At 43.7% G+C, this 24,591-nt stretch overlaps 1 protein-coding gene across 1 annotated transcript in view; it reads right to left on the bottom strand.

The window, feature by feature from the left end:
* Positions 1–14,338: 14,338 nt before the first annotated feature.
* The window catches only part of atp1b2a (ATPase Na+/K+ transporting subunit beta 2a), a 37,428-nt gene continuing 27,175 nt past the window's right edge, over positions 14,339–24,591 (bottom strand). The window contains exons 4-7 of the mRNA XM_063187357.1: positions 22,999–23,219; positions 21,196–21,252; positions 18,353–18,448; positions 14,339–15,746 (exon numbers count right to left, since the gene is read on the bottom strand). Coding sequence (XP_063043427.1) covers positions 15,576–15,746; positions 18,353–18,448; positions 21,196–21,252; positions 22,999–23,219 — 545 coding nt within the window. The 3' untranslated portion in view covers positions 14,339–15,575. The remainder of the gene's footprint in view (positions 15,747–18,352; positions 18,449–21,195; positions 21,253–22,998; positions 23,220–24,591) is intronic.

Here is a 24,591-nt window from a genome sequence, read left to right as displayed (position 1 = left end):
GAGGATACATGTATGCTGAACCATCCAGTTTATTTGGACAGAAGGAATAAAAGAATGCAAATGAGCCAAAGCAATTGAGAAGGATCTATGCCATTTAGTAGAGTAGAGTAAGTAGAGTAGAGTAACATTTATTGATCCCGAAGGAAATGTAGGTGTCTAGTAGCATACATACAAAAATAAATAAATAGACTATTTCACATTAAACATTCAGATATAAAAATATATATACTGGCCATTTATGTGTGGGAGAAGGTCTAGTGCTGATTCAAGAATGAGCTTTTTTGGGAGGTATATGACATTTTGCTAGTTATCTGAACTGTTGTGCAGAAGTGTAAGAATGTTTAGCCAAATGACCCAAAATGTGTAGAAATGTCATCTCGGTTTCAAGAAATTAGCCAAACCAATCGAGAAAAACTGAGAGGTGTAACACACTCAACTCAAACAAAATTAAAAGCAACTGGGTGCTCATTCAGTAAGAAATATACAAAATGAAGAGAACAGGACAGCACTCCACACAACATGCATCATGAAGATCCAGGGGGATGGAAAGGCCACGCCGCATGTTTTAGTTAAATAAAGTAGCCCACATTTGGGAGTTGAAAGGCAGTGTGCAGACTGACCGTTTCCGCCCTCTACTTTGGCCTGGCATCTGCAAAGCTCATTCGGATGTGCGCACCCTAACGAGTGCGTGTGTGTGTGTGCATGCGTGTGTGTGTGTGTGTGTGTGTGTGTGTGTGTGTGTGTGTGTGTGTGTGTGTGTGTGTGTGTGTGTGTGAGAGAGAGAGAGAGAGAGAGAGAGAGAGAGAGAGAGAGAGAGAGAGAGAGAGAGAGAGTGAGTGAGTGAGTGAGTGAGAGAGAGAGAGAGAAAAGAGAGAATGTGTGTGCTTGTGCGTGTGTGTGTGTGTGCAGGGGCTGCTGCTGACCATGGGATCGCACCCATGGCCACGCATGTGGGATCGCCACTGTGTGTGTGCGTGTGTGTGTGCGTGAGTTTGTGTATATGCGTGTGTGCGTGTGTTTGTGTGTATGTGTGTGTGTGTCGCCACGGCCCTATCCATGGGGTGGGGAACCTATGACTAGGGGGCCGTTTGAAGCCGTCTTATCTGGCCCCTGACATAATTTTAATGTTATGCTATTTCACATGAAATATGACATGTTTGTAAATGAATCTTAGAAATTACATTTGCAATACAATTAAGTTATATTTTCAGGAGTCCTAGTGAAGGTGGGGTCTGTTGTAAAGGTGGCCATCTTCCATATTGGCCTAAAGTGCAGGGGGAAATCCGGGTTTGTGTTCATAGTAGGCTACGGCCCTTGGAGGACTTTATCAAATTTGAAGTGACACCTCGAATGAAAACAGTTCCCCACCCCTGGGCTAATCTGACCCTTCACTCTCGACCTAGTCTAGTTTCTCAAGGGGCGCTCTACAGCCTGCCCAGGGGGACTTGAGGCAACTGAAAGGGGGGGGCACTCACGCTAGGGACACATAGCAGGCAGGGGCGACTTACGAAATAATGCCCCCCTGGGCGAGACACTGTCTCACTATAAAAAAGTAGAGGGCTGGAGGGCTGCGGCGTTCAAGTTGTAAAACTGGTGGTGGTTTGAAGGTGCTCTTTGATTCACCTTGTGCCCTGATGAAGGCCCTGTAGCAGGCCGGAACATGTTGGCAGTGGCAGTATTTTTAATTATTTAAGTTCAAACATGAACTAGCCTTTAAAATAAAGCGGTTTTATCTAAGAAGAGTGCCTTGGCGTCCTGCCTTTTTTGATACTGTCTCACTATACACTGTGCTCACATCAAGCACCTTGGAAAGATTATTATTGCAAAGGTGGCTTTGAAGGCTGGTTTGGGTGGTGGCCGCGGGGCCAAGTTGGCCTGGCCCCTTGGGGCCTCTATAGCAAACTGACAAGAGTCTGAGGCACCAAGGTAGCAGCATATAATGATGCTGCCGCCACCATACTTAAAAGTGGAGATGAGGTTTTGGTGAAGGTGTGGTTCTACAGTTCTCCTCCAAACATGACATTGTGTGTTCAACTTTGGTTTCAACTTTGGTCAACAGAGTATTTAGCAGTAATTCTGTGAAGCATATAAATGCTTTTTTTGCAAACCTCAAAGGTGCAGCAATATTTTTTTACATCTCCACTTTTAAGTATGATGGTTGGAGCATCATTATATGCAGCTACCTTGGTGCCCCAGACCGTTGTCAGTTTGCTATTATCAATGGAACAATGAACTCAGAAGTTTATTGAGATATTTTTTCTTCAATTTCAAAGTATGCTGTGTATATTTAATCATTATATATTAATCTTTCTACACAGTAATTTGTCTGCCAGGCTTTTTATATGAGTAATTTAGTGATATAATGTAATGTAATGTAATTCAATGCAATGTAAACATATTCCCGCCATATCCTTATCCCACTAAATAGGACATAAAGGTAATTCTGTCAGATCCACTCTAGTCAAAAATGAGACGGGAAACAGAGATAAATTTCAGAAGCTTTATTTCTGAATGCATACATTTGTGTTTGGGGGTATGGCTCTGTTCGGAGGAAGTTCCCCGGCTTCTCCATGAGCTCCATGGAAGCCAATACAGGGAACAGCAGCATCCTCAGGTGGTGTGCCTTCCATTTAGCTGGAAAGGCAAAATACCCCCTAGAACAGAGCAAGCAACAACATGAAATTGTTCGACAACGATTAGTCTGGTGGAGCAGGGGAGGTGGTGGGAGGAAAACAAGCAGCAAAAAGCAATGACATGAAAACAAATTCGGTAGTTTAAATAAAGCGTGCCATATGTCAGCATCCAATTGCGAGCTGCAGCTGATTAACCAAAGCGCAGCTGATTAGTGGAGAGTTGTATGGGTTGGGTCGGCGTCAGCCAATAGGCCGCGTTGACTATGTGGTCTGCCAGAACTAACGCAGATTGCTCGATTCTATATAGTTTAAAACAAAAATTATGACCAGACCTTGCTTATAGTTTCTCATAAAATATATAGGCCTAGTCATAGTTGAAATGAAAAGATATATGGCAGTTACTGCCTTTTGGTTCAGCCTGACTCCTCATTGTTGGCACATGATACAAAGGCAGAACACCTTAACTGCCAAATAACGGTCAAAAGTAAAATTTTGAATTAAATATTTTTTGCTATCGGCCTACATACAGTATACATTACATACATTATAGCAACCAACTGTCAAATTTTAGGAGCTCTAACTATTATAGCGACTTTTATCTGGACAAAGGATAACAAAATAGAAACTTTGAAATCTCTTTTCTCAACTTCACACTCTGGTGAGTTAAGGTTCTTTACCTTTGTAGGGCAGAATAGCCTACATACAATGCATTGAGGATCCAATTCTGTGCCCCCCTCCACCCTGGGCCCAGGACAATTCTTCCCCCAATTCTGTGCCCCCCTCGGATTCCTTGTGCGTGAGGGAATGCGTGGTTGATGTGCACACGTTTATATAGATGGTCAGGACGTTGTGTGTGTATTCACTGATCAGGATTAAACTGAATGGGATTAAGGATTTGAGATTATCTGCACGCGTGCACACACACACCCACACACACCCACACACACACTCAATCAGTCAGTTGTACATGCACACACTCACTCACACAGTCAGAAACACCTGGCACACTCAGCTGCCTCTCTGTACATCACACACGGCACACGGCCTGCTGTTGTTTACAGTAATACACTGTAAAAATGCCAGTGTTAAAGGGGCGGTACGGAGTAAAATGATAATTTGACCATCATGGTCATGCCACATCATGGCAGGTGAGAGGCAATTCTGGCACAGACTGTGGCATTCAGAAGTTAGCTTATTTTGAGCTTTTTAGTCAAAAACGCTGCCCATGCTAACACAGAACGTGAAAGATCTAAGTAATCGGTTGGCACTAAACAAGCAATAAACAAGCTTGAAAACATTCCATACTACTTCAGCGATATCATAACAAAGCACTTATCAACCAAGCTAAGGCATGGACAAGTTTATAGCTCTATAGGGTCTTTCACTAGCGCGTATTCTTTAGCTACACGATTCTGTACTCACTCCAACAACCGGTGGCAGATGAACAACGGCCATATGATGCTTGTTGCTGACAACTGGAAGAGTTGAAATTAACATTGTTTCAGACAACATTTCAGTATAACTTTGTTTCAGATAACACTCAAAAATAGTGTTAAATTCACTCTTTGTTCAGTGCAACATTTTCAGAGTTAATTCTACTCAATATTGTGGAGATATGAAGAGCTGTAGAGTTGAACGTACACTAGCCACCTGCAGAATTTTTACACTAACTTGTGGCGCCAATGTTAGAGTGACTTCAATCTCCACAGAGTTCTGGATTTATATTTTATAAATTTACTCTAAAATATTGACGCCCCATTTTTCTCCTGAGTATTTAGTATGCAACAACTATTGAACAAAATGAATTTGATACAGGACAAAAGTATGATACTTTTGTTAACTCACATTGCCGCCCTCCAACTCCCATTGCCATTGTGAGTCTGCACTCCACAGCACACAAGTGCACACTGCACACAACGAAATTGCATTCATGTCTAACCTTAGCAAGGCGGCAGCCCCCAATGCAGTGCGATCGGACGTCAGTCTCAGTCATGGAGGAAGATGGGGGAGAGCACTGGTTTATTATTTCCCCCACCAACCTGGCGGGTCGAGGGCTGAACTGGCAACCTTTGAGCTACAAGTCTGACGCCTTAATCCCGGGGTGGGGAACCTTTTTTATTCGAGGGCCCACTTCAAATTCCTCCAAGGGCCAAAAAAGTCCTCAGAGGGCCGTACTATGAACACAAACCAGGATTTCCCCCTGCACTTTAGGTCTATATTGAAGACAGCCACTTTTAAAACAGACCCCACCTTCTCGAGGAAATCTAAATATACAGTAACTAATTGTATTAAAAATGTAATTTCTAATATTCCTTTACAAAATATTTCGTATTTCATGTGAAGATGCATAACATTAAAATCATATCGGGGGCCGGATAAAACGATCTCAGGGGCCATAAATGGCCCTCGAGACATAGGTTTCCCACCCCTGCCTTAATCACTTACCCATGACTGCCCACACAGTAGTAATACAGTAGTGACATCACCAAACACAAACGAATACTAAACAATGTAAACCCCTTGCAGGTCCATTTACTCTTTGCTGAAAAGACTCAACTATGTCCTAACAACACTGCTATTACAGAGGCCCTTAACGTGTTCATTACAATTTTCGTGACAGTAAGGATATAACAGAGACTGGGCGCAAAGGGGTTAAATAACCATAAATCGCTTTTAACTAATCGCATCGGAGGGGAGCCAGTGGAGGTTGTACAGAGCTTCAGATTCCTGGGTGTGCACATCAGCGAGGACTTGTCATGGAGCGCCAACACCTCTGCAATGGCTAAAAAGGGATCCCAAAGGCTATATTTCCTTCGCACTCTAAAGAAGGCCCAGCTACCACGAGATCTGCTCACTAACTTCTACAGGTGTACAATTGAATCAGTAATTACATACAGCATTACATCCTGGTACACCAGCTGCACACACGACAACAAGAAGATGTTACAGCGCATCATTAAAACAGCAGAGAGAATCATTGGATGCCAACTACCCACACTTGAGGAGATCCACCATACACGCTGCACAAACAGAGCATTAAACATCCTTAAAGATCACACACACCCTGGTCACAGGCTCTTCACCATGCTACCATCTGGCAGGCGCTTTAGGACTCTGCGTGCCCGCACTACGAGAATGAAGGACAGCTTTTACCCTACTGCCATTAGACTCTTAAACTCAATTCGCCCCCTCAATACTTCAAGACTATCGATACTGTGAGATGCACATGGATTTTTATGGATTTTTATATATTATTTATTTACTGTTAATATATATTTTATTTGGTGGGCATTTGTGGGTTGCTACTAAACATAATCTCGCTATATTTATATAGTGACAATAAAAGTCCACTCTACTCTACTCTACTCTAGTCCAGGGGTGGGGAACCTTTTTCATCCGAGGGGCCACTTCAAATTCCTCCAAGGGCCGTACAAGTCCTCCAAGGGTCCTGCCATGAACACAAACCAGGATTTCCCCCTGGACTGTAGGCCTGTATTGAAGGCAGCCACCTTTAAAACAGATCCCATCTTCTCTAGGTCCCCTGAATATAACTGTATTTGTAGATTCCTTTACAAAATATGTCACATTTTACGTACTGTATGTGAAGCTGCATAACATTAAAATGATATCGCGTGCCAGATAAAACGGCCTCAAGGGCCGTAAATGACCCTTGAGACATAGGTTCCCCACCCCTGGTTTATACTAATGTACTTTCATGAATGGTACATAAGAAGCACAGGCCAAAGCACGAGACAGGGTTGCGTGGCAAAGTATGATTGTAGCCTTATGTCCCAGCCAGGACGAAGAGGATTAGTAGGTACGTAAGTATATGAATGCTAATAAACAAGCAAACACACAAACAAACAAGGAATAAACATTGATTAGCAGTCATATGACTCATACCAGATGATTAACAATGGTCATATCAACGTTTACAATAATAGCAATAATAATAATAATGATAATAATAATAATAATGATAATGATAATAATAATAATAATGATAATAATTATTATTATTATTATTATTAATCGCACAGCCCTAATTTAGTCCTATGGCCATTTTATGTGAGTGGCACACTCTTCAACCAATCACTAACCTTTGATTAATTGCCCCACCCTATAGGCATGAACGGCGTGACGTTTCCCATGTGCGTTACGCCCCTTTTGGGGGGAAAACATTGAGGGGAAAGCCAGTGCAAGTCAATTGGTGGTGTTGGGAAAGAATAAACGAAAGACAAGGACCTGCAGACTAGCACTGTTCACGCTCAACATGCCAAAAAAGTGTCGTGTTACTGCCTGCTGAAATAATATAGCCAAAAAGCCATGGCTGAAGCATGGACTGTGTTCATTTAGGCTATCCGATGTAGCATGTAAGTTACAGTAATGAGACATTTGGTTTACTTTCCCCCACAAAGGGGCGTAACACACATTCACGAGCAAATTACCCGGATGGCCGTTCATGCGTATCATCACCCATGACATGTTCCTGTTCATATGAATCCCTCTTCATGGCAAGGCCAGATCCCGCCTCCTCTCTTCCCATTGGCTGCCCCAATCGTCTATGTATTTTTAAACATCAGCATTCTTTATTTCTTTTTCGATTATGTAAGGACACTGGGTCATACAACGTCTGTGTGTCATCACTCAGAGTCTGGAGGGCGCGTATTACCTAACCCCCCTTTCTCTGCTCCTCTACACTCCACTCCACTCCTCTTTTCTTTTCTCCTTTCTCTTCTCTCCTCTTCTCTTTTCTCCGCTAACCCCTCTACTCTACTACAATACTCTTCTCTTCTCTTCTCTCTGCTACCCCCTCCTTTCTCCTCTCCCCTCCTCTCTTCTCTTCTCTCTGCCACATCCTTTCGCCTCCTCTCCTCTCCCCTCCCCTCATCTCTTCTCTTCTCTCTGCCACCTCCTCTCCTCTCACCTCTTCTCTTCTCTTCTCTTCTCTCTGCTACGCTCTCTCCTCTCCTCCATTTTTTTGTCCTCCTCTCTCTCCCTTCTCTATTTGTTCACCTGTGTTTCTATCAGCGTATGCTTTGTTGTGTGTTTCAACATCCCTGACACCTGGCCCTGCCCATTGTTTTTTGCTCGAGGCACGCAGGTGATGCTGTCTCTGTGTGTGTGTGTGTGTGTGTGTGTGTGTGTGTGTGTGTGTGTGTGTGTGTGTGTGTGTGTGTGTGTGTGTGTGTGTGTGTGTGTGTGTGTGTGTGTGTGTGTGTGTGTGTGTGTGTGTGCGTTAAGTTGCAAGTGGATGTGTGAGTAATTGTTGTTACACTGTAAAAAATATATAGGTACCAGTGATAAGTCATGATAGTTAATTTGCTATAAACTGTAAAAATCAGCACGGTTTAACTTGAAATTTCCAGTTTACCAGCTGCCTCAGAATTCCAAGTTAATTCAAATCTTTAAGTTGTGTGAAGTTTTGAGTTGAAAATTTGTGAAGCTTTGTGTTCAAACAACACAAAGTTTCAACTCAAAGCTTCACACAACTTACAATAAGGATTTTCATTAACTTGGAATTCTGAAGCATATGGTAGTAGTAGTATATATAGTAGTAGTAGTTGTAGTAGCCTCTTACTGCAGTTGGCCCGTCAACAGCCCCATTCACTCTTTGATGAAAACACAGTCATCACAAGTTCACAACATTGCTATGACAATGGAGAGAGTCTTAAGTAACTAATTAAAACTGGGTCATTTCCATTTTGGTTGGTGACAGTAAGGTCCTTATTCCACGTAGCAGGATATTTTTGAAAACGCATTGGTTTTAGCCTTCCGTTTCCATGTACACAGAATTTTAAAATCCACATATAAAAAATATGGCTTCAATAATATCCCATTCAGGGGGCTAAAACGCACCTGTTACAATTGAGTTTCTATTTTATCCACATGTTGTGTTTCCACCTAAACAGGAGAAAACAAGTCCCCCGCAAAAAAGGGCGCCAAAGACCATGTATTGCCCGATTTAAAGAATGCGTTTCAGATGGACGGACAGACAGCCCAACGGACGGGCATTTCCTCTTACAGAGATGCTAGAAAGCATCTAAAAATATCCACATTTAAAAATACGTGGAAACAGCACCTAAGGTTATAACAGAGGCTCTGTGGTAAGGGGTTAACCAACCTCCTGAATTGAACCCGGAACTCCGTACAGCGTACGATGCTGATTGAGCCATTTAACCCCCATTCAAGGCCCCATCATGATTTTTTTTACTCAACAAAACAAAACAAAACACACAAACGTTTAAACACAAAAAAATGTTTTATTGTTTCTTATTTCCCATTTTTCATTTACAACGATATTCTTGTTTTTTTTTCTTCTTTTGAATATAGGTTTCCACAATTGTATTCTTTTTTTAATTAGTCAGGCAATATATACTGTATATAATGGTATATTCAATTAATTCTTTAATTACATCTAGTATGTCATGAGCAGTGTTTTGGACTGAGCAGTACTGTAAACCCAAATGGGGGAGATGAGAAGAGCAGAAGAAAGTCAACATTCTTACAGAGGAGGTCTGGAGCGACAGATAAAAGAAGGGGTGGCCACAGACAGACAGACAGACAGACAGACAGACAGACAATCAGCAAATCACGCGCAACTCGGTGTAACGTGGAGGTGTTGCTGAATTCATCGATGAGTCAAGAGAGTGCAGTTAAAAGTCAGTGGCGAGCGGCGAGATGAGGCAGTCCAGTGATCGGGTGCAGTACACTGGGGGGGTTATGACTAGGTGGATGGGTGAGTGGGTGGGTGGCGGGTTGGGTGGGGGAGGCAGGGGGGTGGAGTTACCAGTATGGCTGACAATAAGACACAAGATTGAGAGGGATCACAATAGAACAGTGCAGATGGACCAACACAGATGGAATGTGTGTGTGTGTGTGTGTGTGTGTGTGTGTGTGTGTGTGTGTGTGTGTGTGTGTGTGTGTGTGTGTGTGTGTGTGTGTGTGTGTGTGTGTGTGTGTGTGTGTGTGTCAGTCAGCAAGTGTACTACAGTCAGGTTGAGGTTTTGAGTCACACACTGAATACTGCATCTGCAAATTGCAAAATGACACCCATACAAGTGTGTTGTGGTTGTTGGTGGTGTATGCAGACTCAACGGTGTGTGTGTGTGTGTGTGTGTGTGTGTGTGTGTGTGTGTGTGTGTGTGTGTGTGTGTGTGTGTGTGTGTGTGTGTGTGTGTGTGTGTGTGTGTGTGTGCGTTTCTAGTGGGCTCTATGTTCATGTCAATAGACGATGAAGGCACAACATGCTTCGGGACTCAGCTGTACCGCATTCTACTATGACATCATAACGCTGCCCTATTATGACATCACAATAACGAAGACAATGATACAGAACTAGTACGTGGAAGGGGGACTAAGAACGGATGAGCCAATGGGGGTGCCCGGAGCTGTGTGTTTTGAGTCTGACCGCGTGGATGTGAGTCACGCATGTGTCACATGACGTCAGACAAAGGTTAACATTGTGTCATTGAAATACCAAACGAATTGGCCTTTAAATTGTTGAAAATCTTACTCGAAGAACTACACGTACAGTATCTGGCCCTGGTCCAGGCCCAGAAACTCCAAAGGTCAAAGGTCATAAGGGGTTGTGGAATGGAGACGGGTGCTGATGCGGCTACGTCCCACCCAGTATTGACCAGCGGCCATGTTGGGAAGGTCACTGTATGCGTGTCGATATGACTGTATTATAGTGTGTGACACACCTTGGATATGTTGCTGTCCATGCCCTCTTTTCTACAGCTAAGTGGATCGAAACCGGATACATGTTGGGCTGCGTAGTGCAATGTCATGTAATGCCATGTCACGTGATATGACCCCATGTAAAAGGATGTTCGCGAGACAAAGGGAAGCCAGTGACCGAAAACTTCTTCCCTCTCTATACTGACTCCAGTGCTGTAAACAAAAGCTACCATGTGTCTTTTTCCTCCCCTCAACTTACTCCACAGGTTTCACCAAGCCTGGTCTTTGGAGTTTTGTTGTTGTTTCAACGGCATCACGTGCCATCAGCTTGTTATAAAACCTACAATCTACTTTTTTCTTAAAAACGACTGGCAGTTTCGATGGGCAGTAGCCTCCACGTACTGCAGTGGATACTCTAGGCTGTGCTTGAACCAAATGGTTCACACAGCACAGAACACTACAGTGCACTATGGTGAAGTGACACCGACTGTGTATTTCGGGGTGAGGTTGTCTCGTGCCACAGTGGACTGTATTCACGTGTGTGTGTGTGTGTGTGTGTGTGTGTGTGTGTGTGTGTGTGTGTGTGTGTGTGTGTGTGTGTGTGTGTGTGTGTGTGTGTGTGTGTGTGTGTGGGTGGGTGTAGGTGTGGATGTGTGTATGATGCTGTCTGTGGAACCCAAGCTTTCTTAGATGAACTTAAGGGCCATGTTTTGTTTGGGTTGCTATGCTCTCGACAGTACCCTTGCTAACCATTTAGCAGCTTAGTAGGTTGCCACTTCGAAATTGCATTGCAACCAAGTGAATTGCTAACTTAGCTAACACACGTTTGGAGCAATTGACTTCGAAATTGCGTTGCAACCAAGTGAATTGCTATCTTAACTAACACACGTTTGGAGCAATTGACTTCGAAATTGCGTTGCAACCAAGTGAGTTGCTAACTTAGCTAACACAAGTTTGGAGCAATTGACTCCGAAATTGCGTTACAACCAAGTGAGTTGCTAACTTAGCTAACACAAGTTTGGAGCAATTGACTTGCACCCACAGAGTTCCCCGCTGCACAATGCTGGAGCCTACAAGACACTGCGTTGAGTCAATCAGTCATGCACCATGTAAACATTTTACCCCCCAATGAACAGACCAGAGGTGATATGGAAGGGGAAATAATTTTATGATGTCAAGGCGATGTCTGTAGTAATGTGTTTTTAAATATAATATTTTATATATTTGTTATCTATGCTCTCTCTCTCTTTTTTGTTTAATCGTGAGCACACATACACACACTTTCATACTCACTCGCACTTTCAAATGATATTCAAAGTGGTCGCAAGAAAGGAAAGGAAAGAAAGAATGAATGAAAGAAAGAAAGGATACATATACACTACGACACGGAGAACAGGCGATGAGGGAATACTGAGAGACAGAGGAAGTGAGTGGCATGAGACAGGCCCCCAAAATATATCCACGAACCTCACTAGCCTTGCTAGTATGCCTTCGCTAACAATCAGCACCAATGAGCAGCCACGAGAGTTAGCTGTTATGCTAAGAAATTTAGCCGCTGTGCTAACAAACGCGGTTTACAAGACCTGCCTTTGCTTCTCTGCCTCTGATGAAATCACTGTTTCGCTGTTCCTTCCAGGTATCGTTGTTAACTAGCCCATGTAAATTAGTGATATGCTAAAAACAAATAAAAAAACCCAAAAACAAAAATAAATAAATAAATAAAAGTCAGACTAACAAGACATAACATGAAAAAAAAAACAAATGCAATTTTCCTCTGCCAGTGCTATCCTATAAAGTCCAGTCTTATTCCAGTACAGTGTTTCTTACCCTTCCCTCTACAACAATAAAACAGATCATCTAAATAACCTTAAAGAAACATGTGATTAATATAAAAAAAAACATGAGGGTGATATCTTCAGAAACTACCTTCATCAGTCATCTACACAATGTTAAGATCAGCATTGGCAAATTTGTTAGATTTATATGGATGATATAATTTGTTTTTACACACATCCTACCCCCACCCCCATTGACTCTATGTGTCTCTCTCCCCACAGCCCCCCCCCCTCTCTCTCTCTCCCTCACTCTATCTCTCTAAGAGACCAGGAAAAGCCCCTCCCCCACCCCCCACCCCAACCAATATGTACAGTTAGCCACGCACAACACTCAATATATTGCTTTGAGGACAAAAGAGAGAGAAAGAAGATATGATTTGATCAGGAAAGAAAGAAACCAAACTTGTCTAACATTTATCGTTAAGTGATCATAACACGAAGTCATACATGATGGCTGATGCAACTGATCCAGGCAAAAAAAAAGTTGAAACTTGATTGTTTGAGATTTTTTTTAGCCATTTAGAGTCAATATAGTGCAACCATGATAACATTTACTGACTACACACTCCAATACAGACCTTGGAGCACTGCATGCTTGAAAGGTTTATGGATGTGTGTGTGTGTGTGTGTGTGTGTGTGTGTGTGTGTGTGTGTGTGTGTGTGTGTGTGTGTGTGTGTGTGTGTGTGTGTGTGTGTGTGTGTGTGTGTGTGTGTGTGTGTGTGTGTGTGTGTGTGTGTGTGTTTCTCTGTAAATGTAAGCACCGAAATTGGCGATGGGGATATTGTATGTGTGTGGGCTATGTTGCATGTCGACGTGCTATTACATTGTATGATATATTGTGAAGGGTCACATCTTAAATGGAGCCCACTAGCAGTGCATAAATACGTTCAAATAAATATGTATAAAGTTGATCAGGTTTTTTTTCTTCATATAAACAAACCGAATAAAAAAAATGAAAATGCAATAAATTCATAAATAATAAATATGTAAAAGGAAGTCATAATCATGGAGGAAGCAGGAGCCTTCCAAGCCAATGCCCCAAGACAGATGTACCACAGAGGTAGAGAGAGGGTACTAAACTACCACCCTGTTCACAAATACCCGGGTATTTTGAAAAACGGAGACCTTTCCCATCATTTTGGCCTTTCCTGTACACACAAATGGACAATTTTCCACAGAGAGCGGGATTCTCTCTCTCTCTAAAAAAAAAAAAAAAACCAACCTCGGGCAAAAGTACAGATTTTTGAAAACTCCCGTTTCACGTTTGCATGTAAACAGGAAAACAGAGACTCTCTCTTTCCCTTGACACTGCCGCGCAAAGGGTTAACATATTTATGACAGCTCTCGGCAGAATGTTTACGTGGATAGGATACATGTGAACAAAGTTATTTTGGAAAACGGAGAGAAGCAAAATGTCCGTTTATCAAAACACCTGGCCATGTGCAAACAGGGTGCAAGAAAGAGAAAATACAAGAAAGGAAAGCAACAAAGAAAGCCAACCAAGGGGAAACGGCGGCTTTTGAAAGGAAGGAAGGCGGAGGAGGACAAAACAAAATAAAAGTGAAGAAACAGAATGTACAAAAGGGAATAAAACACTTTGGTAAAGAACAACAAAGAGCAGAGCAAAGAGCAGGGCAAAAAAAAAAAACAGAAACAAAACAGAAACAAAACCAAAAAAAAGAGGAGGAAAAAATAACTAAAAGACAGACATCAAGAGTGAGAATGACAAAAAAGAAAAGCAAAGAGGAAAAAAATGATAAGAAGGAGACAGCAGGGCAGAGAGACGAAAGAGACGGGGGATGGGAAGTGGAGAGTGCCTTCCAGATTAGGATTAGGGATTAAAGGGATTAGATAGACACATCAATAAAATACACGACGACACCTGCTTCCCCAAAACTAACTCTACAACCGTACATTTTGCAGTGTCCATTCAACAGGTACAGTACTGTAGAGCACTGTGCGACCAACACCACAAGTGTTTTAATTCCACTCCCTTTTCAAGTGTTGTTTTTTTTATTAACACTGCAAAAGTTACTCTGTACTTACACTGACCCTGCCAATGATTTCATCATTGTTTTCGTGGGGTCCGAGAAGATTCTCATTCTCTCCTTCATCCAGGTCATGTTATTCAAGAGTTTACTTGGACGCAACTGAATTTCTGGATCACTTTTTTGGGGGGGGGGCTTTTAAGCACATTGAAAGACGTTTGAAAGATCTCCATTAAATTAGAGGCTTCCTCAGTTCTGGACTGCTTGGGGGGTATTCCAAGAATCTGGCTTAGTTGTGGTAGTTGTAAACTACTGATGTAACATTGTGGTAGTGGTAAATCATCTAATAGAAGAGCATGGAGGCCTTGTTTTCTTAATTAAATGACACCTGCAGTCTATCTATTAGCAGGTTTACCACTACCTGTAGGTCTGATGCTGACAAAACACACCACAGCTGAGCTGAGGTCCCTCAGGTCAGGGACGAAACACCTCACAAGATCCGCAAAAAAGAACTCCAGTTGCTTACAACATAACTCATCTGATTTTCACAAGTGTAATATCATTGGTGTAGCAGACTTATATGGCTAAATGGAGTTATCCATAATGCTGTGTGCCCTTGGTCACAAACCAATCACCACCACATTCTTACTAACTTAAGTCCCTCCTCCTGCTTCTGATTGGGTGAGCTGTGATTGGATGTCTTGGCAGGAACTGTTAGTGGGGTGAACAATGCAGTAAACGGTTTGTCAGATTATCAATGGAGACACACGCGCACACACATGCACGCACATACCCGCGCGCACACACACACACACCACCAAACACACACAGAGACACACGCATAAACACATACGCCACACACTAAGGAGGTGGGGGTCCTTTCTCTCTCTCTCTGCTGTAGAATGAACAGAGGTTGAAACCAAAGAGGAAAGGACTGACCACTGGGATGCTCAAACTACGCTACCCAGCAACCCTTGCGCCCTCTGACACAGGAAGTAGTAAGTGTGGGAAAGGTCACAATCACTACAGGTGAGGAGAGGACACAGGTAGAAAACATTGCTTGACTGTGCGAGCGTTTGTGCGTGCAGAGAATTATGTGCGTGTGTCTATGTGTGTCCGTGTGTGTGTGTATATTTATGTGTATGTAAACTGTAAACGTATAAATGTATGCTGATTCATATATTTGAAGAGTATAGACGCGTGTACGTGTGTGATATGTGTGTAAAACTGCAACATTTGTGTGTGTTGAAGAGTTGTGTATGTGTCTGTGTTGCATCTGTGTGTGCATTGTTTTTTTCTGTGTGTGTGTGTGTGTGTTTGTGTGTGTGTGCGTGTGTAGGTGCTGCGCACGTGCATTTTTTTTTGTTTTGTTTGGCAGGAAGTGTGTGGGTCGGGACAGGGGCGGGGGCAGAAACGGGAACGGGAACGGAGCCACTTATTGGTTCTTGTTGATTCTCAGCTTGAAGGACACGCGGCCCGCAAACTTGTCCCTCTCCTGGTTGACGTTGGTGATGGTGTCGGAGTTGATCCTGCACTCGATGTTCAGGTCCTGGTTGAAGGTCACGTTCAGGAACTTGACGGCCACCAGGGGCTGGGAGTAGTTCACCTGGTATAGAGGAACAATCAGAGACAGAGACACATCGCCCACACACACACGCACAACCACACGCACACGCACAGAGACACATTGCCCACGCACACACAAGCGCACACACGCACACACATGCACACGCACATGCACACACACACACACACACACATTCGCACATTCGCACACGCACGCACACAGAAAACAACATCATGAATGCAAAGTCATGTACTGTAGTTCACCTGTTATAGAGGAACAACCAGACACAGAGACACGTTGCACACACGCAGACGCACACGCACACACGCACACACACGCACACGCACACACACACACACACGTGCACACACACGCACGTGCACACACACGCACGTGCACACACACACACGCACACGCACGCACACAGAAAGCAACACCATTAATGCAAAGTCGTGTACAGCAGTAATCAAATCAGGATTTCATTTCAAGGGCTGGGAGTAGTTGACCTCTTATAAGAAGAACAGATAAAGAGAGACGTTGGGATACACACACACACACACACACACACACACACACACACACACACACAAACACACACACTAGAGATAAAGAGAGACGTTGGGATACACACACACACACACACACACACACACACACACACACACACACACACACACACACACACACACACACACACACACACACACACACACACACACACACACACATTAGAGATAAAGAGAGACGTTGGGATACACACACACACACACACACACACACACACACACACACACACACACACACACACACACACACACACACACACACACACACACACACACACACACACACACACACACACACACACACGTACACACACACACACACACACACACCACACGCTAGAGAAGGGGTGGGGAACCTACAGGTATGTCACGAGGGCCCTTTGCGGACCTTGAGGCCATTTTATCCGGCCCCGATATAATTTCAATGTTGTGCATCTTCACATGAAATATGACATATTTCATAAAGGAATCTTAGAAATTACATTTACATTACAATTATGTTATATTCAGGGTTCCTAGAGAAGGTGGGGTCTGTTTTTAAAGTGACTGCCTTCAATATAAGCCTAAAGTGCAGGGGGAAATCCTGGTTTGTGTTCATGGTACAGCCCTCAGAAGACTTTTACGGCCCTTGGAGGAAAATGTCTGCATGCGTGTCCTTTCATTTGGAAAGTGCGTTTGACCATGCTGCCTAATTTTGAAAGCAAACACAGCTTGGAACAACTCCCTAAAACAAAACTAACAGTTTACTGCAAGGCTGTAATGTTTGCAAGCCCAGAGAGGTTAGATATATTGTGCACTTAACCAGACATCTTTACATAGGGTCGCATTCGGACGGAATTCGTCTTACCAAGGGTAATTTCTCCGGACCGTTGTACAGGAGGTAAAACTCGCGGTGAAGTTTACCGTCATACTTCGCTATCTTTACTGACATGGCGTGTTCGGACGGGACTAAATTTCCAGGTTATTATTTCTTTACCCCACGTCCCCCCATTAAACTCGTCCCGTCCGAATAGGGCTTTAGAAATACAAGTGTTATACAAATAATGTACTATATTTTCAGGGGACCGAAGATGCCTGTTGTAAAGGTAGCCACTTTCAATATAGGCCTTAAGGGAAATCCTGGTTTGTGTTCATTGGACGGCTCTTGGAGGATTTCATAACATTTGTGGCCCCTCGAATGAAACCGATCCCCCACCCCTGTGCAAGGTTGCCAGGTGAGACTGATGATTTCCAGCCCAAAAATGCTCAAAAACCCACCTGGAAGCACTAAATCCAGCCTATTTTGAACTAAATTCTATTGATTTGTATGGCCATACATTTGCAGAAAACCCGCACAAATGCCCTTATTGCCCATTGCCCTCACAGACAGACTTCCTAAGCAGCCCAATTGGGTGGGAAACCGCCCAATCTGGCAACATTGCCCCTGTGCTACAGGATTGGAATGGGATGGGGTTTATATATCTTACTGTGGCCCAGGAGGGGGAGGGGACAGGAGGTTTTTTTTCTGAGAGCGAAAATCCACTCCCGTCTCATGCTCTAGCACGCACGCACGCACGCACGCACGCACGCACGCACACACGCACACAAAAGACATGGTACATGGAAAATCAGTCCAACAGAGCCACTCCTGTACTGTGCTCACAAATCCTAACTAAAACCCCAAAGCTTCTATGACGGGCCGGGAGTAGTTCACTTATTACAGTGGAACAATCAGATAAAGAGAGACATCACAGCACACGCGCACACACACACTTGTGCACGTGCATGTGGGTCAGTTTGTGTGTGTGTACAGTGAGCATGCCATCCTTACTTGTGCGTGATTGCCATAGTGTGTGTGTGTGTGTGTGTGTGTGTGTGTGTGTGTGTGTGTGTGTGTGTGTGTATGTGTTTGCAGTGAGCATGCCAGCCTTAGCTGTTCATGCTTGCCATAGTGTGTGTGTGTGTGTGTGTGTGTGTGTGTGTGTGTGTGTGTGTGTGTGTGTGTGTGTGTGTGTGTGTGTGTGTGTGTGTGTGTGTGTGTGTGTGTGTGTGTGTGTGTGTGTGTGTGTGTGTGTGTGTGTGTGTGTGTGTGTGCCTTACCTGTGCTCGCTTGCCATAGTAGGGGTAGTACATGAGGTTGAAGGTCCCGTTGTTGGGGTAGTACGCCATCTCTCCCAGCTCAGCACTATCATCCCTCTGAAGGACACAAACCACAAAACACACCAGCCTTTAAAGGGCGACTACGTAGGATTGTGGCCAGAGTAGGCATTGCAATTACTGTATGTGAACCCTTGCATCTACAGTGTACTGCTCATTCCCAAATATTACTTTTTCATGAATATTTACTAATAGACTGATATTTACTGCTCTGATGTCTATTAAGCCAGGCTCAAACTACACGACTAGCGATTGTGTGTCCGATTTTGGCGTCGGGGTGCACCGCACACTAGAAGAGAATCGCAACTGTCAATCTTGTTGCTGCTCGCAGCCACGGAGACAATGCCCGACGTTCTATTTCCAGTCGCAAATATCAAACACTGTTTGATTTCTACGATTTGCGATCGGCGAGTCTTTGAGCTGCCAAAGTTCTATCTTAGAACGTCGCTCACGATGAGCAAATCTTTCCCGACAATCGCTTGCGATGGTCCTGGGGGGTAACGTTCCAGCGATTGTCGTAAGGGGGGTTTTCAGCCGAGAATCGGCGCGATAGTCATGTAGTTTGAGCCAGGCTTTACTGGAAATTCAAAATGGTGGACATGGAGGAGATCCACCTTTTCATGTATGACAAGTCTAATTTTCCCAGTCATAATGAAGACCTAGAAATTGATTGCAGTGGTAATTATACATGAAAAAAATATATATTTGTAAATATTTATAAATGGGCAGCATAAATTCTGGAAATGAAATACTAAAAAATACAACACACACACACACACACACACACACACACACACACACACACACACACACACACACACACACACACACCCACGTATCATCCCTAGTCACTAGTAATGTCTAGAACGGTATTAAGACCAAATCCTAAAGACTGAGCACTAGATGAGTCTAGCTCTACTCATCCACAAACTGTCTACTGTGCTCAGAGGGGTATTCCAAGAATAAGTTCACCAACAGAAATGATAAACCTGCTAATAGATAGCCAGCAGGCGTCGTTTAGTAATGAAAATGAGGACTCTGGGCTCTTCTATTAGATGATTTACCACTACCTCAAGGTTAACTTAGGTGCTGTTCATACCCGGGCATTTTGATATACGCAGACCTTCCCCTTCGGTTGTGCCTTTTGTTCAAAAACAAACGAAGGTTTTCCCTCTATAAACGAAGCTAAAAAAAAAACTCTGGCAAAAGTGGAGATTTTTTTTAAAAAAATCTCTGGTTACCGTTTGTATATAAACGGAGATAAACAAAGACTTGAATGGCACTCTACTTACAGCGCACAGGCTTAACGTATTTATGACAGCTCTCAACAGCATATTTATGCGTATGCTAAAAAAATCAACTGTTCACTGGGGAATGTTGATCATGGCTCTGAAGAAGACAGTAGTCGCAACGCTTCAGCCCGTTTAATTAAAGGCTTTTTAACTTCACCAGCAGTGTGCCTTGGAATCTTTGGTAGACCTTATCAACAGCCACAACTGGAGCTAAGTCTGACCATAATTTAACAAGCATATTTATGCGTATTTGCCTTTGATGTGAACGAAAATATGTTGCTAAGCATAGAGAGGAAAAATGTTCGTTCATCAAAATACCCAGGTATGTATAAACAGCACCTTAACCTGGTCTACTACTGAGCCAGCTTCTCAGAATACCCGCCCTGCTCTTCTCATCCTTACCCACTCGTCCTCTCCGACTTTGTATCGCTGATGGTGATAGACAGACAGGTGGGAACAGAGGGATGCAGTACAGTTGTGAAGAAGGAGGTGAAGTGGAACAATGACACACACACACAAACGTAGGCACGCACGCACGCACGCACGCACGCTCACACATACACACACTTTCTCTCATCTATAAACTGTATGAACACACACACAATAACTCACACTCATATACAGTATGTAAACACGTTGTGTCACTTTCACACACACGCACACACACACGCATACGCACACACACACACACACACACACACACACACACACACACACACACACACACACACACACACACTGTGGCAATATGATGACAACAAACACAAGATGCAGATGCATAGTGACTCTCACACACACTTTTGCTCCGTAACACACTCACTGTGGAGTGCTGTCACAATGACAATGGAAGTTGGAGTTTCCTCAAATGCTATCTCGACCTATTAAAAAAAAAAGTCTCTGTCCCTGCGTTTTAACTTTGCTCACCTTATCTCAGCTTCTCCTTAAACACTGCGGTTACATCAAATATCAAATTACCGGTATATCTCATTTTTATTGCAAGCATGTTTTTAAATTGCTTGCTTTTTAAACATACACCATACCCACAAGCTGAGGGATGATGAGTCCCGATTCAAAGAAATATGCATAAATAATTGTAAATAAAATAATAAATAATATAAAAATAACAATTCATGGTTATGGACAGATGTGAGGGTGGGGGGTGGGGGGACGGGGAAATTCATTTCTGTGTTCATATATCATTCAATGTGATCAAGGAAGCTATTAGAAAATGACGTCAATACTCTGCACATGAAGATTTTGTAAACAAAAAACACAAACCTATGCATGTAAGTGTTTAATATTTTGATTGATGTCAATAAAGTTGATCACAAAAAAATAATAACAATTCATAAATTAAAATATGTAAACGTATTGAAACAGTGGTAAGAGAATCTCTGCTCTGATGGGGAGATATGATTGTCTGCGAAGTGTCTGCTCTGATGGGGCGATGCAATTGGCTGGGAAGCAGGAAGCAGCGGGTGTGCTGGGTCTTACCTTAGCCCCGCAGGTGACATAGGGAGATTGTCCCTTGCCCGGCAGCATCCCGATGACCTGTGGGAAACATTAAGCGTCAAAGTTACTGACCCGACCGACCCCCTGCGGCAAGGTGAGCCGAGGACATTGCCCACAGGACATGGCAGTGTATATATTTAGCATCTGAGAGAAAGAGAGAGTGGTGAGGGAGTGGAGTTCCCTGTGGCGATTGGCTGCCGCCACACGCAAGTGCTCTTCCCTGATTGGCTGAAAAGACACACCAGGCATTAGCTTAGCTAGCTTCCTGAGTAGCACTTGGGGAACGTCTGTGTCACGGTTGGTTATTAAAGCAAAGAATGAAGTAGCCTTTGGCCTCCGGTTTTCTTACACAGATTGAAAGCCGAATTGGCTCCCATAGAGAACACAAGAGGGACATTCAGCTCTGCCAAATGTGCTTTGTCCAGGCAGAGCTGTTTTCACCGATAGGCAGACTGGGCAATTTGCAGCACCAAATCGGTCCACTGCAGGGGCCCCCAACAACAGTCATCCCCATCATGGTCAATACCAGCAGAAATAACTCAAGAGGGGACCTTTGTCTAGATTTCGTCTATATGGCCCTGAAATGGGCAGAGCCGCTGCTTTGTCCTGTTCATTTGACTGAGGGTCCTGACCAGGGCTGAGGGCCCCCCTAGGCAAATATACCACATCACTAAAAGTTTATAGATATAGCACACAATCATTTTATAGGCCTACATACAATATTTTTTTTCTTGCACATGCAAATAAAATGGTTGCGCCAAGAATATTCGCAATGTAAAATAGTGTATGTATAGACTTTTAGTGATGATGTGAGACCTATTTCTCATATATTGCCTAGGCGGCCCCCATCTACAAAATGACAAAGTTACATGGAAATGGTCCCAAGATTTCTGTGTACCCTACGTTGGTACAACTAAATGTTGCTGGGGTGGTATCCTTTGACAGAACTATTATGCTGGCCTGCCTACCCAAGTGTCTTTTTAAAATAATGTGTCATATATTGAGACCTGGTCGTAACCTTTGCCCTCATATACTGTATAGTCTACACTACAGTATACTGTATATTGTTGACACATTTGGGTGGGAGACTACACTTAAGTTGGTCTTTGTGGCAATCTGGTTGAGCTTGCTGACAACGTCCCCAAGCTCACCCATGGCAAACTCCCTTCCCTACCTACCACACACACACACACACACACACACACACACACACACACACACACACACACACACACACACACACACACACACACACACACACACACACACACACACACACACACACACACACACACACACACACACACGTTTACTAGGTGTCCATTTCTTTTTTTATGCCCTTTGAAAAGACCATATGTTTTAACCTTGCCGTCACACAACCCTGTGTCCCTCTTCATTTCGGCGTTTTCATTTTGCCGAAGGATCTTGTACCACACACACACACACATACACACATACGCTGGCCCAGCCCTATGGTACCTCCACATTTTCGATCCGTGCTGGTGCCCCAGTTTTGGCAACCCTTTGGCAACCCCCACCCCTCAAGCACACAATAGGGATGTGCAATATATTGAATTTATATCGCGATATCAATATTGCTGTGAAACGATATCAAATTTCATAATATGGAGTTGAAACAATTATTTTGTCATTTGTCTATACTGCCAAAAGCTAGTCTATGCTACGCGCAATACCCCCAATAGCCTAATCAGAATCCATCTCACTCCCTCTGACCGTCCCCCCCTGGTGTGATTTTTGATTTTACAACTCAACGACTGCTCGTACCCGGTTGAGCTTGATGAAGACACAGGGCTGTCCGGTGGCATAGCCGTAGCTGTCGCGGACGCCGTTCTCGTCAGGCAGGCCGGCACACTCGCCCAGCATGGTGCGGTTGAACTGGCAGGAGCGCTTGGGGTTGTTGCGCACCTCTCCGCTGTCCTCCTGGATGTTGAAGACGTCCGGGTTGCACACGTCATTGTTCAGGGCCTGCACGGAGTTGTTGTAGGCTGTTACGGGAGAGAGAGAGAAAGAGATGTTTTTTTTTCTTTTAATTCACTGTTTTTGTTTATTTATTAAAAAATCCCTAGACAGTCAGTGATGGACAACCACCCAACCCACCCCAACGTTAGATACACATCACGTGACTCATTAGGTCAGAAATGAAATAAAAGAAAAGAAAAAAACGAACATGCTTCTTAGATAGTCCACTAAAAACAAAACAGAAATCCATACAATAGTGTCACTGGCCATCGTTGCGCCTCCCTGACATGTGCTACTGATGAAACGTTACTGACCCACATTAAATTGTATTTTAATTGCATATTGAAGTGCTACCAATGGCAAAGTGCATGCAGTGCATACAAATGACAGGGTGTTACAGAAAGAAAGAAATATGGGGGACAGGGGGATGGAGAGAGCAGGATAGAGGAGGGGGGAGCCTGGGGGAGGAGGGATAGAAAAGAAGAGAAAGAGAGAGATGTGGGAGAGAGGGAGAGGGATGGGGGGAGGGATGAGAGAGGCAGCAGCTGTAGTGAAAAAGAGAATCAGAGAGATATGGGGAAGAGAGGTGGGGGGATAGAGAAGAAGAGAAAGAGAGCGATATAGGAGGAGGGGAGGTGGAGGAATCAGGAGAGGTGAGAGAGATGGTGATGGTGGGGAGGGGTAGAGAAGAAGAGAAAGATAGAGATGTGGGAGAGAGAGAGAGAGAGAAAGAGAGAGGGGGATGACAGAGATAGATGGATGGAGGAGGATAGAGAAGAGAGAGAGACGATATATGAAGGAGAGGGGGATGGAGAGATGAGTGGTGGAGTGATGGGGTGGTAAGGAAGAAGCGAAAGAGAGAGATATTGAAGAGAGGGGGTGCAGGAAGCAGGAGGGAAGAGGTGTGTGTGTGTGGGAGGGGGAGGTAGAGAATAAGGAAGACACGGGAGAGACATGAAGAGCAGGAGAGTGGTGGGGAGAATGACAGAGGGGAAAGAAAGAAAGAAAGAAAGAAAGAAAGAAAGAAAGAAAGAAAGAAAGAAAGAAAGAAAGAAAGAAAGAAAGAAAGAAAGAAAGAAAGAAAGAAATGGAGGGGGTAAGAGATAGAGACAGGCGGATAAGGGGAGAGGAGGCGTAAGTCAAGTCAAGTCAAGTCAAGTCAAGTAGGTTTTATTGTCAATTTCTTTACATGCACTGGTCATACAAAGAATTTGAAATTACATTTCTTGCTTTCCCATACAGACATAGACTAATCTAGGTAAGGACATAGACAGTATAGACATAGACAGTACTTATACATGGACTTAAGACAGTATGGACATAGACAGTGCTCACTGTCTTAAGAAAAAGACAGAGGAGGATAGAGAGACAGAGACCAGGAAAGAGGTAGACGGGAGA

This window comes from Engraulis encrasicolus, chromosome 21 (genome assembly GCF_034702125.1).
Source record: "Engraulis encrasicolus isolate BLACKSEA-1 chromosome 21, IST_EnEncr_1.0, whole genome shotgun sequence".
In the NCBI taxonomy this organism is placed as follows: domain Eukaryota; kingdom Metazoa; phylum Chordata; class Actinopteri; order Clupeiformes; family Engraulidae; genus Engraulis; species Engraulis encrasicolus.
Note: the sequence above shows the minus strand (reverse complement) of the source record. Positions and strands in the feature narration are given on the sequence as shown.